The sequence below is a fragment of the Macrobrachium nipponense genome, chromosome 24, assembly GCF_015104395.2.
Source record: "Macrobrachium nipponense isolate FS-2020 chromosome 24, ASM1510439v2, whole genome shotgun sequence".
Lineage (NCBI taxonomy): Eukaryota > Metazoa > Arthropoda > Malacostraca > Decapoda > Palaemonidae > Macrobrachium > Macrobrachium nipponense.
The window spans coordinates 65,819,932-65,835,007 of NC_061091.1; the positions used below are offsets into that span (position 1 = coordinate 65,819,932).

General features: G+C 38.0%; 1 protein-coding gene across 2 annotated transcripts in view; it reads left to right on the forward strand.

The window, feature by feature from the left end:
- Positions 1–10,597, forward strand: part of LOC135205709 (myoneurin-like) — a 406,587-nt gene extending 395,990 nt beyond the window's left edge. The window contains exons 6-7 of one of the 2 annotated variants that reach the window (XM_064236720.1): positions 3,744–3,869; positions 7,661–7,975. In XM_064236720.1, coding sequence (XP_064092790.1) covers positions 3,744–3,869; positions 7,661–7,960 — 426 coding nt within the window. In that variant the 3' untranslated portion in view covers positions 7,961–7,975. Of the gene's footprint in view, positions 1–3,743; positions 3,870–7,660; positions 7,976–10,240 lie in introns of those variants that run through there. The other variant, XM_064236740.1, reaches the window with a different exon arrangement.
- Positions 10,598–15,076: the final 4,479 nt, after the last annotated feature.

The following is a 15,076-nucleotide window of genomic DNA, read 5'->3' on the forward strand; positions in this document are numbered from 1 at the left end:
CTGAGGAAAGGGCTTGGATGATCCTTATTTTGAGCAAGGATAAACTTTAAGAGGCAAGTGAGCGAACAACTAATTCATCCCTTTGCGGCCAAAAACGCCTACTCTCTTTGTTCTATTTCGCCTGCAACGCATTGATCGACCTGAGTGAGAACAGATTGGACGCCAGGTTTTGCTAGCAAAGAACCCTGAGAGCCATTTCAGTGCAACGTCCAAGCGAGGTTGGAGGAACTTTCTTGCTTGTTTTCATCTCAAAGGATTTGAATTAGGTCGCCCATATGTCTTGGTTAGAGGACAGAATACAGTTCCTCTGTAATGTTTAAATTTAAAAACTGAGTAAGCATCAGCATCCGGGACCTAAATACCCTTTGATCGGTAAAGGTCGATAAATTTTCTGAACAAAGACTTCAAAGAATAATAGAAATCTTGCTATTTTATTTGATTTATAAGAACGTCTCAACGTAAGAGTATGTTAATATGCAGCTGCAATCATCTTCTGGAGATTGACCCCATTTGGACTGTGGTGAAACAATCTTTCTTTCTTGCTTCTTTCTTCTTTCCCTTCCCTGTCGGAGAATAAGAAGACAATAAAGACTTTTTTTGGGTTTTGGAAACTTGCAGTTTCTTTTTCTTTCAAGAACCCATAAGCTCTGACAACTGACTTTTTGGGCGAGGAGGGCTAGATGAGCTTTATTCTTTGATAGCTTGAAATGATGATAGCAAAAGCTGGATTGACCAGGAGTCATCATATCCAGTAAGTTTGGCACCAAGGCACTTCGGTAAGCTGGTGCTGGGCACTGGGAACTTGGCATACCGGGTGCTCGGAACCAAATGGTGAATAATAAATTCCTGGATATGAGAATGCTGGCTCCTGAACATTCGTATTAGAAGTCGGTATATTTTGGGGTGCTTAGGACCGTCTCCAAAACCAAGACCGACGAGGAACGAGTAAGAGAAAGCAGACTGACCCTGAAAGCTGCCAGCGGAAAAATTCGCATGCTAACCTCCTTATACCTCGTAATTGGCAAGAGGAGAGGAATCACCAAGTTCTGCATATCTTCCTTGAGAGGGTACGAAGAGGTAGGTATAGCAGTCAAGGGGTGCGGCGAAGAAGCAAGATAGCACAATACAGGTGCTTCTGTTTGGTCCAAATTGGCTGGGAGAGTCCGACTCTGATGAAAGCTGATGTTACAGAAATTGCGCCTTTCCAATGGCAATTTGGTCTTTAAGCCCTGATGAAATGTAATTACAGGCTCCCAATAGAAGGGGGTGATTGGGTTCATAGGCAAACCTCAGTCACGCCTCCTTTGGACTTCCAAGTATTTGCTTCTTCCCGAAGTGCTGGAGAGTGGGACAAGGGACCCTTGTTCTAGGAGCACATTGGTGGACGGACCAGCCACCTCCTTCTAATCTCATTCACAATATCTGTCATCTTCTACAGCCGAACTTTCCACTATGCACAATTTTTCTTCATTAAGATGATCTAATTGCAGACGTCCTCAATTTCTAATCAAGGGTATTGGATCAAAATCCTAAAACTTAACGACCTTGATTTTCGAAGGGATTGACAATGGAGTGAAGACTGGAAACAATGTGATAAACCTGCCTGGAATCAGGGGTAAGTGGTAAAGTAGGACTCAAGTTGGGGGAAAAGTAAGAGAAATAGCAGGAGAATAAACAGTTTTATCGTCCACTACAAACTAGGCAATGGAAGTAGAATTTCCTGTATAATGAACTCTATTCTCAGCCCTAAGGGCTGACCTTCCTCTTTCTATCTCTCTCAAGCTTTTCTAAATGAGATTGTAAATTCTTTCATTTTTTATCTTTCCAATCCTGACATTCTGGGCAAGTATTAATCCTTAACACATTCTTGTGTCCTACATTGAGTACAATTAGTATACAAATCATAAGAAAATTAGTATACAATCATAAGAAAACTTGGGTAATCTAGTAATAACAACTCTCTCACAGAAGTGAATGCTACATGAGCTAGTATCCAACAAGTTAACTAAAGAATAAATTCCTATAGTTACAACAAAACAAATAACTGATTATTGGAAAGCCACAATAACAACAAATTCTGAATACTTCACCAAAGATCGTGCAAATAAATATCTGAAAAGCAACGAAGCACCTGAAGAAAATTCCCAATCCCAATGTTGGTCGGAAGCCAGCAGGAAACGAATTGAGCTCTTTGCTAGTTTGTTTTTCTCTTAAGTCCCAGGATAGTGGCAGAATCTTTTCATCTACACACAAATGATAGCAGTGCCACCTTGTGAATTTTGCATTTTTAAGCTGCCGTATGGTTAGGAACCAATAGCTATGTAACATTTGGTAAGTTACTTAAACTACATAAAGATATAAAATACTGACAACCACTCATGAAAAACTCTGACAAGAGCTAAAACAACGCAGACGTGATGGAGAACAGGTGAACTAGACATTCATCTGGGTCAGCCAAGCAAGCTTCTTCTTCCTTTTTTTTTTTTTTTTTTTATTCCAATGCCGACTTGCAAGCTGGTGCAAAGTTATGGCTATCTTTACCAGTAGGTAGAATTCATCACAAATAGTATATATGAAGTATACTAAATGTATATCTTCTGCAGAAGATAGCTCTGCTATTCATTATGTTACTCATACCCCCGAGGAATCAAACTGTTAATTACCTTACATATGACAGATTCTGAACTGGAAATGTTTAGTAATGACTTTATGTGAAAAATACACTCCTATGGAACCACAAAGGAAAAAATGCTTATAAAATAATAAAAAGGTTAGCTTTCTCTTTAAATGATTTTTAACTAGCTTTAAGGTAGTTATGTCTCACAGACAATTTATCAATTATATCATCACTAATTTCAGATCTGGGAGAAGTAGTGAATATAAGGACTTCAACTAACAAGTATATTTGATTTCCTTTTGCTTTTTCTCATAGTTACAACCAAATGAAAATACTAGTACTCTATTCAGCACATCAAATGGTACCTTGGGAAATCAATTCTTAAATCATAAAGGACAACAATTACCAATACTACTGCATCAAGTACTGTAACAAAAATATGAGAAGAGCAAAATAATTACAGGCAGTCCCCGGCTTACGATGTTCCGAGGTTACAACGCTTTTCAATTATATTCAACAGAAATTAATTCCAGGTTTACGACACGTTCCAGGGTTACGATGCTTACGATGCCGATATGATGGAAGAATATGACTCCAAAAATTCTAAATAATCAATATTTAGAGGTTTTTTGATGAAAAATGCAATAAACATGCAGTTTACATAGTTTTTATTACACCCAAAGCATAAGTAAGGTTTTCTTAGGATTTTTTTACGTTTCCGGCTTACGATGCGTCATCCAAGAACGGAACCCGTCATAAGCCGGGCACTGCCTGTACTGTGACAAAAATGAGAAAAGCAAAATACCTTGGTTGCTCTCTTTACAATTCCTGTGAACAGGTAAGTATTCAATGTTTTTTTAAATGACACTTTCATACTTTGACTCAAAATAAATGCTTATCCTTTGGTATAATAATGGTATGTCTTTTGCTTTCCATACCTGAGGTAAGGTCCCTTCTTTAATAGCAATCTGACCTTGCAGAGGAAGATTCCAGTTCTTTATCTGTTGTCCAAATTAACCTCTCAATTGAGCTAAATGGGAGGGTGACATTGACAAACTAATATGTGTTGCCTGTATAGTAAATGCCCAGGTTCTTAAACTTATCCAAATCATTTCCATTTTTGCAGGTGGGACTGGAAGTATCTAATGAATGGACAAGAGCTGGAAAGAGACAGGAAACAAAAGACATGGAGTACCTTAGTGTGGAAGACCAAGGTGATGTTTACTCCCAACCTGTCACACACCTGCAAAGGGTAAGTGACAGATTTCCACCTGGTCACATTCATGTCAACAGTGTACTTACAAAGGCATCTCACACAATCCACTTCAGAAACACTTCCTGCGAGACACCAATGAGAGGCCTTTCAGTAGCCTTTTCTGTCCAAGATTCACCATGAAAGCAAACCTGAAGACTCGCATTCAGAGGTACACGGGTGAAAAACCTTATGCCTGCAGCTCTTCCCTTACAGGACTACTCATCACAGTGCTTAAAAAAAACATTCCTTGAGGCATACATACTAACTTGTAGTGGATGATCATTCATAGTGCAAGATCAGACATTTATGCTACTTTACTTCTTACTCGAATCTGCCTTAAGTGCACCGATGAGCATTCAGGGACTAACCAGCAAGTCTTTCCAGAAGCATTTTTAATCTTACTGAGGCCAATTTAAGTATCAGAGAGTAATTTCTGATTATGAGTTTTTATACTGTAAGAGTTTTTTATGATATTCTGAAGACTTCATACAGGTAAAAAACTGTACTTTCTTATTTCTTCTGGTACATTACTGAAATGTTATCTTATTCTGATATATACAAAACATTGCAAGCATTATAGCAATTTAATTTCCCACCAACACCACTTGTTTATTTTGCAAAAACATGATCCGTGGAACATACAGTATAATTAATTTGAATTATTTTTTCATGGCTTTATAAGTTTTGTTAGAATATTTCGTACGGTTTTTACTCATTCATTTTGGGGAATTGTTCCATACGAAGTATTTATCATGAAGCATACATTGAAAATTCAGTATAGTAAATTCCTAAAAAGCCATTACAATGATCTAGTTATTGGGGAAATTGAAAATTTCACGATTTTTCATCAAAATACTATAACAGATGTTTCGTCAAACCAATGAATTCTTTTTCAAGTCCAAATGTACACAGAAAATGTTACAGCATTTCCCTACAATGTAACTTGTGCTACTTTCAATAATATTTTGAAATACATATATGTTTCAGAAGCATTTTCACGGTATTGTTGTGAAGAAACTATCTACAACCCATGAAGCTTTTCAAGTGTGTGCAAAACTAATTTGCCTTCACCTTTTTCCTTACTATTGTCCTGTGTAATTCACTGTAATCAAACGAAAACAGTATGTACATAACGAGCAAAATATGTCATCATAATGATGACTTTTGTACCTATGATGATAACTTTACTTAAGGAATCAATCACTTAGTCACTTAATTGATTGCTTCTTTTAACAGTAAGATAACTAAATAGGGAGTTTGTGTTGTGTGACATAGAACGAGATGGTGTGATTGATAAGCACAGCACCCCAGAAGTCAATGAGAAGGTGCACAGTTGCATGGAACTGTGCTATAAATGGTGGTTTAATTGTTGGAGTACAATTTTTCCAAAAATGAATACAAGTACTACTTCAGTATGCATACTTGAGAAAAAGAAAATGGCAAAAAATAAGGTCATAGATTATGTTAGTACAGAGTGGAAGGAGAAGTTACCTGATGGCGAAAGTGTGGATGGAGGCATACGTACATGACATGAGAAATGGTTGGAAGTACGTACTATATCTGATACTTACATTATCTGGTTGAAGAAAAAGTAACAGAGGGCAGATTCAACTGGAGGGGAAGGAATGCAAATGTATTTTTAAAGTTAATGATATGAAAGACAAGACCAGAGCCTAAAAGGGGAAGATGGATGAAAACACAGGCCAGGATTTATGACACTATTTATAAGTACCATGCATAAAATAATTCATGGAAAGGATTACTATGTCAGTAAGAAATTTTTGCTATTACTACAGGCAGTTCCCATCCAACAAATGGTTCGGCTTACGACGTTCCAAGGTTACGACACTTTTCAATTATAATCGTCCGATATTATTTCCAGGTTTACAGCACATGTTCCTGGGTTATGATGCCGATCTGACAGAAGAAATATGACTCCAAAAATGCAAAATAATAATTAATTGAAGGTTTTAGTACGAAAAATGCAATAAAATGCAGTCTACATAGTTTTTAATACACCCAAAGCATTAAAAGTAAGGTTTTCTTAGGATTTTTGACGATTTTCGGCTTACGCCGTGTCTCAAGAATGGAACCCCCGTCGTAAGCCAAGGACTGCCTGTACAGTGTTACGCTCCCCGTAACTGCTGAGGATGGGTACCAGACAGCCACCCCCTTCCCCCCGCAAATAGCTAGAACCTACGAAGAGTTGAAACCCCTATAAAAATGCTTAAAACTGCATATTTTGTTAGTTAAAACAAAAAAAAAAAAAATTATTATACCTGGTTCTTTTAAATAGTTTTATCACAAAAAGTGCATTTAATTAATGATGAAATTGATTTTAAAAAACCAGGAATTTGTGGGTATTTCTCATATAAAAATAATGCGAGTAGGCAAATTTTCTGTGAATAAAGGGGGTATATGTTCCAGAGAAAAATCCGCGAATACGGGAGTACACAAGTCCAGAGTCCGTGAATACAGGGGGTTCATTGTACTGGTGCATAAGAAGGATGCATGAAAAGTAAGTGGAGGGATGCTGAAATTAGTGTTTTGGTCCAAGAGAATCGTTTCTTGATAGAGTCACTATTAAAAAGATATTGCAAAGAGTTGCTGATGGCAGAAGACAGAGGAGAGTTTGTGGAAATGCTAAAGAATGGAAAGGCATCCAGCGTTCGCGGGATTACAGATGAGAGCATGCAATTTGGGGATGGCTGTATAATGGAGTGGGAGAGTAATGTGCCTGTATGTGTCACAGGTATGTCTGGATGAGGGAAAAGTTCCAAAGTAATGGGTGAAGGAATACATTGTTCAATTATATTAGGTAAAAGGTTTATGTGTGAAGAGATTGTACAATGTAGGATTTTAATTGAGAATGTGAGAGGAAAAATGGAAGGGAAAAGCAGTGTAGCTTTAGACAAGGAAGAGGGTGTGTGCCTCAAGGGTTTATATAAGACAGTTGTATTAGAAGTTTTAAATTAAAACAGATGAAGCCTATGATAAAATTCACAGATATGCCATGTATGGGGGTATGGAGAATGAAAGGTAGAGAGGGTAAGTTTGAATAGCAATTATTTTTATGATGAAAGTGAAGCTTGAGTTAGAATATACTGTACAGACAGGAGTGACTGGTTATATGTAAAACAAGTCTAAAGTAAAGTTGTGTCATGTTTATGGAGTCAGACACAAATGATGACTGACAGAGTTATGGTTTACCAAAATTGGCATCACAAAGCAGATGATGAAAGCGCAAAGTTGTCAATCAGGAAAGGGGCCATAAATGATGCTTGGAGTGTCCCACAATTGCAATCATACATTTTTGCTAGTGATAATGAAGAAAACCTACACAAACTGGCAAAAGAGCTCAACAGTGGTTGTAATAGAATGTTGAGAGCATTTTAAGAGGAGAAAATTAAAAAAGGAACAATAAAAAATTAAGGCTATGAAGGTACCAGGAAGACTGAGAAATTATGGTCAGTGAAAGAACGTACTGATAGTGGTTGAGTCTTATAGGTATTTGGGAGTAAATGCAATAGATGATTGTAGGGTAAGAGAAGTCACAAAATAAGTAAAAACCAAGTTTGAAAGATCGTAACAAAAGATTTGGAGGAGTGTCTATTTGGCTTCTATGGGAATGATTGCAGTACTTATCCCCACAGTCTAATGAGGCTCCCAAGCAAACTGGAATGGTAAAAAGATCAGACTGACAAACTGACAAATGTTCGAACTGTGTACTGTAGTTCCAGTAAAAGCCGAAGTTTTTACACTCATGGAAATTGCTTCTGTCTTCACAGGTGAGAGCTGATGCATCCAACAAATGGACTAGAACTGGACAGAGACAGGGAACAACTGACAGTGGGTACCTCAGTGTAGAAGACACAGGCAACATTTACTCCCAGAACGTAGCCCACGAGCATGGGGTCAGTGGCGGATTTGCACCACATTTGGGTGTAAAATTGTCACCTTCCTGTCACAATGTCCTTACAGGGCAGCCTCTGAAAGCCTACTTCAGACCCACATCCTACAACACACTAATGAAAGACCGTTCAGCTGCCCATTTTGTCCTTCGAGGTTCAAAGAGAGAGCAAACCTGAAGACCCACATTCGCAGACACAAGGGCGAGAAACCTTACGCCTGCAGTCTCTGCCCTTACAGAAGTGCTCATAACAGCGATCTTAAAAAGCATTACCTCAGGCATGCAAACAAATAGTGGCCCTTGAATTGCAATGGATGATTCAGACTTCTGCAGTATGGTGTATTAGCTTCACGACTTCGTTTATGTACCAAGAGTTTTAGATTTTGTTTAGTGAAATATATAGTATATTTACTGTTTTCCAATACTATACTGCCAGTATATTTTGATATTCATCATGAGTGCTGAAGCATAACAGCAGTTTGTCAATAACTTACCTTACTGTTATATTCTTTATGGATGCAGATGCATAGGATAATTTGTGGAGAAATCTTTTTCACAGTTTGATGGAGACAAGGAATTTTGTTGTTTTCCTTAAAAAATATAATTTCTCAAATTAAAAAATTAGTTTTAATAAAAAAAAAAAACACATACCTCACAGTGCCCATTTTGTTTGTTACAAAATTCTCCCAGACAAAAAGTTTTAATATCAAACATGAAAGAGGAACAACAGCTCCAACTCAGGTAAGTTGTTTTACAGGGAATCAAATGAAAAGAAAGCTTAGTTAGTAAAAGGGTAAGAATGAAGTTGCAAGTGATAGTAAAAGTGACTGAGGAGGATATAATTAGAAAATGACGAGTCGCCAGGAGTCGATTGCACATCAAAAGTGCAACATGGGGTGGCAATGTGATTTAGAGGTTGACCAAGGTTTCTAAGGTACAACTGGATTAGGGATCTGTTCTGAAGGAATGGGTGAGAAGAACTGTTCTTCAGTGTAAAGGCTTGGTCATGTGGAAAGAATGGTGGACAGTAAGATGGTGAAAGTGTGTGTATTTAATAGGAAACTACAGTGGCACCTCAGCTGAAGAGACATCTTGGGGCCTAGCTGTGCTGATAAATAATAAAGACCAATAGTTCCTAACCTAAGTAAACTGTACTTGACACTCAAATTTTGCTTTAAGAGATATATTTCAAAATGTATCAGATCTAGAATGATAGTAAATAATCATAATATAATAGCTGAAGTGCAAATATCACTAAGCTTAGGTCTATTAAGTGAAGATTACTGCCTCTTAACCATGTACTGAGTCATATCTTAAGCCTAAACCTATTACTGGAGTGGCCACACATCATTATGGTTTCTCCCATAGGAGGGGACAGTATTAAATATACCTTAGTTTAACCAGACCACTGAGCTGATTAACAGCTCTCCTAGGGCTAGCCTGAAGGATTATATTTCTTTTTTTTTATGTGGCTAGGAAACCAATTGGTTACTCAGCAATGGGACCTACAGCTTATTGTGGGTTTCAACCCACATTTTACATGTATCAAGAAAATGAATTTCTAAACATCAAAAATAAATTCCTTTGGTTACACATTGGCACAAGCAGCAGGGCTACCAAATTGATAGGCAGGTGTTGAACCCACTCGTCCAATGACGAACTGGCTATCATCAAAAAAAGGTTATGCAATAGAGAGGGTCTATAAATGAGCATTACAGCTAGTGCAACTGGAAATGATGGAGGAAATATTTTTCCCAATAGGAATAGTTGGTAGCAAGCAGTAAGGTTTATGCAAAATATGGCATTTGACAATGAGCAGTAAAACTCACACAATACAAGAATTTTCAAAATAAACAGTTAATGACATGCTATTAGGATAAGGTTAATAGTGAAGACCTGGAAGCGAGTTGGAAAGTGTATGAACCCAAAGAAATTTGAGAAGGGACCAGCAGAGTTTACAACAGAGGGAAATTTTGAGTGTCCTGGAATGTGTACAAAAGAGAGGCTTGGAGCATGGAATATAGTTTATGCAACCAGTGGAATTAGGAATCAAGCAATGTGCTTTGTGCAATAGCAGAGTTCTGGGACTGGGCAATAAGGATTGCATGAAAGGAAATGAGATGTAGAGCAATTTGATTTAATGGCTCTGTTTCTATTATTATATTTCAACATTAAATTCTTTTTAGGAGGACATTCAGTTGTTCTTTTATAAAGTCACTTTCTTCTGCAAATTGAACTTAAAAAGTATGAATGTGATATTCACTGCAATGGACTGATAATTGTAAACTACTCATTACTAAACACAATGGATTTGTTATGAAATTTCAAGCACAAGGCACATAATAACCACCAAAATACTAATCAAGTGAGCTTTTTTATTTTTTGCATGCGTTAATTTTAACATAACACTGCAAAATTCCTGGATCATTCTTTTACTGAAGCCATTTTCATTTTGCAGGCTTTGATGGAGGGTCTCCCTGACTGGGGAGAAGCAGAGATTCGGAAGAGGAGGAAGAGGAGGAGCCAAGGAGGGAGTCCACAATGGTACTCCTGTGGGATCTGCCCCTACAAGTCACCGAAGCCCTGCAACCTCAGGCGGCACATCATGACACACACGGGCGAGAAGCCCTTCGAGTGCCCCCTGTGCCCTCTGAGATTTGCTCTGAAGGTCAACCTCGACACCCACGTCCGGAGGCACATTGGCGAAAAGCCCTTTGCTTGCAGCGTCTGCTCTTACCGAAGTGCTCATAAAAGCGATCTCAAGAAGCACATGGCGAGTCATAACCGCATTCAGTCATAGTCAAGATCAAGGCCACTGTGAAATAAATTGGGCAGATTTGGAATTGTAGGTAAAATGTACAATGGCAAAGTGTGAAGATTCAGATGCGTTAAATATCTATTAAATGTTATGACTTCCTACATGATTGCTCATTAAGCTTGCTATAATGCTGGGAGAGAAAAGTTAATTATATCTTAGTTTAACCAGATCACTAAGCTGATCAACAGAATCTCCTAGGGCTGGCCCGAAAGATTAGATATTTTGACGTGGCTAGGAACCAACTGGTTTCTTAGCAACAGAACCTACAGCTTATTGTGGGATTCGAACCACACCGAGAATTTCTATCACCAGAATTAAACTCTCTGATTCCACACTGGCAGAGTGGGGAAGCGAACCCAGACCCTGAGATCAGTAGTCAAGCATGTAACCGACTCGTCCGACGAGGAACTGAGAGAGAAGGCAACCTCAACATGTACGCAAAAAATGAGTGTATGATTTCAGGTCTTTAGACTTTGCCTTTTTCTTCCAGGGATTTCCAGGCAGACAAAAATGAATCCACAGTTTTCTTAGTCTTTAGTAAAGCTACTGCTTGAGTAATGGTTGCTTAAAACAGTATATCTTAGTGTAAAGACTGCGAAGCAGAATCCAAATGCTATATAAAGCTGAAAGAAAGCTCAAGTCCCTACAACATTTTTGAGAATCACTAAGCCTAATCATTTTCAAAGCAGCACCTGTGATTAATAAAAACAATCTTCAAGACAATCACATAACCATGCTGTCTGGCACCTTGAAGCATAGCGTAGTCCTGCAATATGTAGACAAGATTTGCTGTAAAAATGGTGTCACATGCAAATGAGCGCACTCAACTTATCCACCGAGTTCTTTATGAAATGTGATGTCAACAGAAAACAGGAAATACGCCTGAGTTGCCACCTCACTCCGTGAAAAGTAAGCCATTGGGTACAAGTCAAGTGAATTTAGGGTCAATGGAACAGTTTCCCCTAAAGGATGTTATGCAACTGGAAACTCAAAAACTTTTCAAGCAACATGATGCAATGCATTATGTACTACCCTAAAGCAGTTCTCCTTGTATCTTATTATTTACTTACATTTTTATCTTATTTATTAATTTGTTAATTTATATTCTCTTTCCTGATAACTGAGCTCTCCCTCTGTGTTTCCTATTACCTTCTGTTAATTCTTTCAAATCAACGCTGTATTCTTTGGAAGCCTGAATTTCAAGTCAATGGCCTCTGTGGGCCTGTTCCATATGAATAAGGTTCATCCTCTGAATAATAACGTAATAGTGTTCCCCCTGTATTCGTGGGGGATGCGTACCAGATTCCCAAACACCTCCCCCCACCCCACGAATTGCTAGAACCCACGAATAGTTGAAACCCCCTATAAAAACTCTTAAAATTCCTATTTTGTTAGTTAAAACTCAAGAAAAACTCACTAAAAATGTTTATACCTGGTTATTTTAATTGTTCTACCACAAAAAGTGCATTTCATGATGACACTGATAAAAAAAACAGGAATTGGAGGATATTTCTTATAGAAAAATACAGCGAATATATGAATTTCCTGCGAATAATGGGTAGATATGGTCCATAGAGAAATCCCTGAATGCGTGAGTCTGCAAATGTCAAAAATGCGTTATGGGGGGTCTACTGTAATAATAATATAATGATAATAATTAATAATATTAATAGTAAGTATCAGGAGTAAGTGCAAATGAAATAACTTCAGTTACCACTGGAGTGTCATAAGCTCCAAAAGCAGTTGTATATTGAACTGAATATAGAATTTAGGCCACAGGTCAAGCACTGGGACCTGTGAAGAAGTCATTCAGTGCTGAAACGGAAACTGACAGCAAAGAGGACTGAAAGAGGTAACAGAAGGAAAACCTCAAAGCAGTAGCACTTTGACATCAACTGTTAGGAGAGGGTGGAAAGTAAGATGGAAGGTGTACAACATAAGGAATGAAAGGGGTCACAGATAGGGGCCGAAGAGATGCTGCAAAAGGACCTTAAGTAATGGCTACAATTCACTGCGGGAGGTGCACTGGCGGCACTATAGCCCCCTACAGGGAAAAATAAAGATTTCATGGACAAAATTATCATATGATTATAGTAGAAAATAATAATGGTATAATTACAGATGAAATGAGATCATTTTGGAGGCGAAGTTTCGTAGAGAATCATGTGCATGAAATACTGAAGATTGTTGATAATTTGATGGCAAACTGATTCACAGAATCACTGGTATTATAATTTCATGTGCTAGAATAACTTCAAAAGGAAGATGATGTTTGGTTTTTAATCACTTGCTTTTAAGTGCAATTCAGTATATCTTAGTTTAACCAGACCACTGAGCTGCTTAACAGCTCTCCTAGGGCTGGCCCGAAAGATTACATATTTCTATATGGCTAAGAACCAATTGGTTACTTAGCTTATTGTGGGATCTGAAATGCATTATATCGAGAAATGAATTTCTAATCGCCAGAAATAAATTCCTCTGATTGAGTGTTGGCAGAGCAGGGAGTGAACTCAGGCTACCAAATCGGTGGGTGAGCACGTAATCCACTCGTTCAAAGAGGAACCGATTTCTAAATACAGCAGTCCCCGACTTACAGTGGGCGTTCCATTACTGTGGTGTGGTGTAAGTCGATTTCCACCAAAGTCAGTCCTTATAAATAAACGGGCACCGTAAGTGCTGATGACAGCGCCGTAACTAGATACCTATTCTTGATAAATGTATCTGAAAAAGTGCCATAAGATCAGAATGCCATAACTTTGGGGCGGCCTGTAATCAAATTCAAATGAGACTTGATGATTATGAGTTGCTTGTATAACATAGACACACTGGATAGCTTTACAATCTCGGTGCTACTTACAAGAAATAATAAAAACTTTCTATGTAAAGGATAACTTGGTCTTATACCAGTACAAGCTTTTTAATTCAGAAAACCTTCCCCAGTAAATTAAAAAGGGATATTTGACATTACATCAAGCACAAGTCACTTAAATATGAAACAAGTAAAAAATGTGCCAAGTAAACTTCGGCGCAATAGTTTTCTGTACAGTTAGTAATGGTCTTGGTACAATGTTGTGCGAGCTGCTCCCCATGAATCTTTAACCACATCCCCGTGGAGGCCTGTCATATATCGTTGCCAGATGCATGATAATGGCTAACTTTAACCTTAAATAAAATAACAACTGCTGAGGCTAGAGGGCTGCAATTTTGTATGTTTGATGATTGGAGGGTGGATGATCAACATACTATTTTGCAGCCCTCTAGCCTAGTGGTTCTCAACCTTTATATGACCATCCCCCTCTAAGAGTCGGTCCTTCCTTCCACAACCGCCCTTTTCATATGTGAGTAAAATTCCCTCCAAGACTTGAAAAAACAAGAGAAAAAGAAGGGATTTCGAGGTATAGGGAGGGAGGTCAATCATTACAAAACATTGTCAGCCCAACGAGCATAACTAGAGCAGTAGACTCAAGGAAAGTAACGTTATAAGGCGATACATTTGCATTTTTTCATAAACTTCTGAATATTAGTTCCTCACTTAAGAGAATAACAAATATAATTAGGAGAATTTTTTAAATTCATTTTTCCCTAGGGCTCGCGCCTCCCCTGGAAATTGCTGATGCGCCCCAGGTTGAGAACCACTGCTCTAGCCTCAGTAGTTTTTAAGATCTGAGGACGGACAAAAAAGTGCAGACAGATGGACAAAGCTGCCACGATAGTTTACTTTTAACAGAAAAAACTAAAATTAATAAAATACTTTACATACAACTAAGAACAGTCCAATATACAATGAATGACTTCATAAAAATCCGCCCCTGTTATGTCTGCAACTCATTTTATACTGCCTAAATGGGTAAAGACATTGCAACAACACTTGAAAACAGGTATTCTGTAAGAACAGAGCACACATTTGATACCCTACTTTGAGTCACCGAGAACCAGAGTGATCACGGTCATAAGTATGAACAACGGAATATTCCGTGTCATCAGCAGTCAGCTGCCAGAAAGGATAAAATCCTTAGCACAGGACAACTGGCAATGCCATTCATTCTGCCTCTGTTTAGGACTGAACTTGGGAAACATAGTTACAGTAGTTAGTCAGTAGCCTTTTCAGGATGCCTTGTTTCCATACCTCCCACAGCCCTTCCCCCTGTAACTTCTTAGGTCAGCAAGATGACTTATATGTATGTAACCACAATTCTGTAGTGTGCTCTGAGAGTTGGAATGATATAAAATAAAATAAAACGATCTAGCTTTCACACTGTTTCTCTCTTCCTGTATACTATGTGGTTTGCATCCCTGGGCTGTGGGTAATCTTGTTGCACAAGCAAAGTATGTACAAAATACTGAGTGCTGATCTTTGGAATGTTAGCAAAGTGATGCACAAAAAAGAAATGTATGATACTGATGTATTTAATGACTAATAATAATAATAATAATAATAATAATAATAATAATAATAATAATACAGGTTTTATTGAA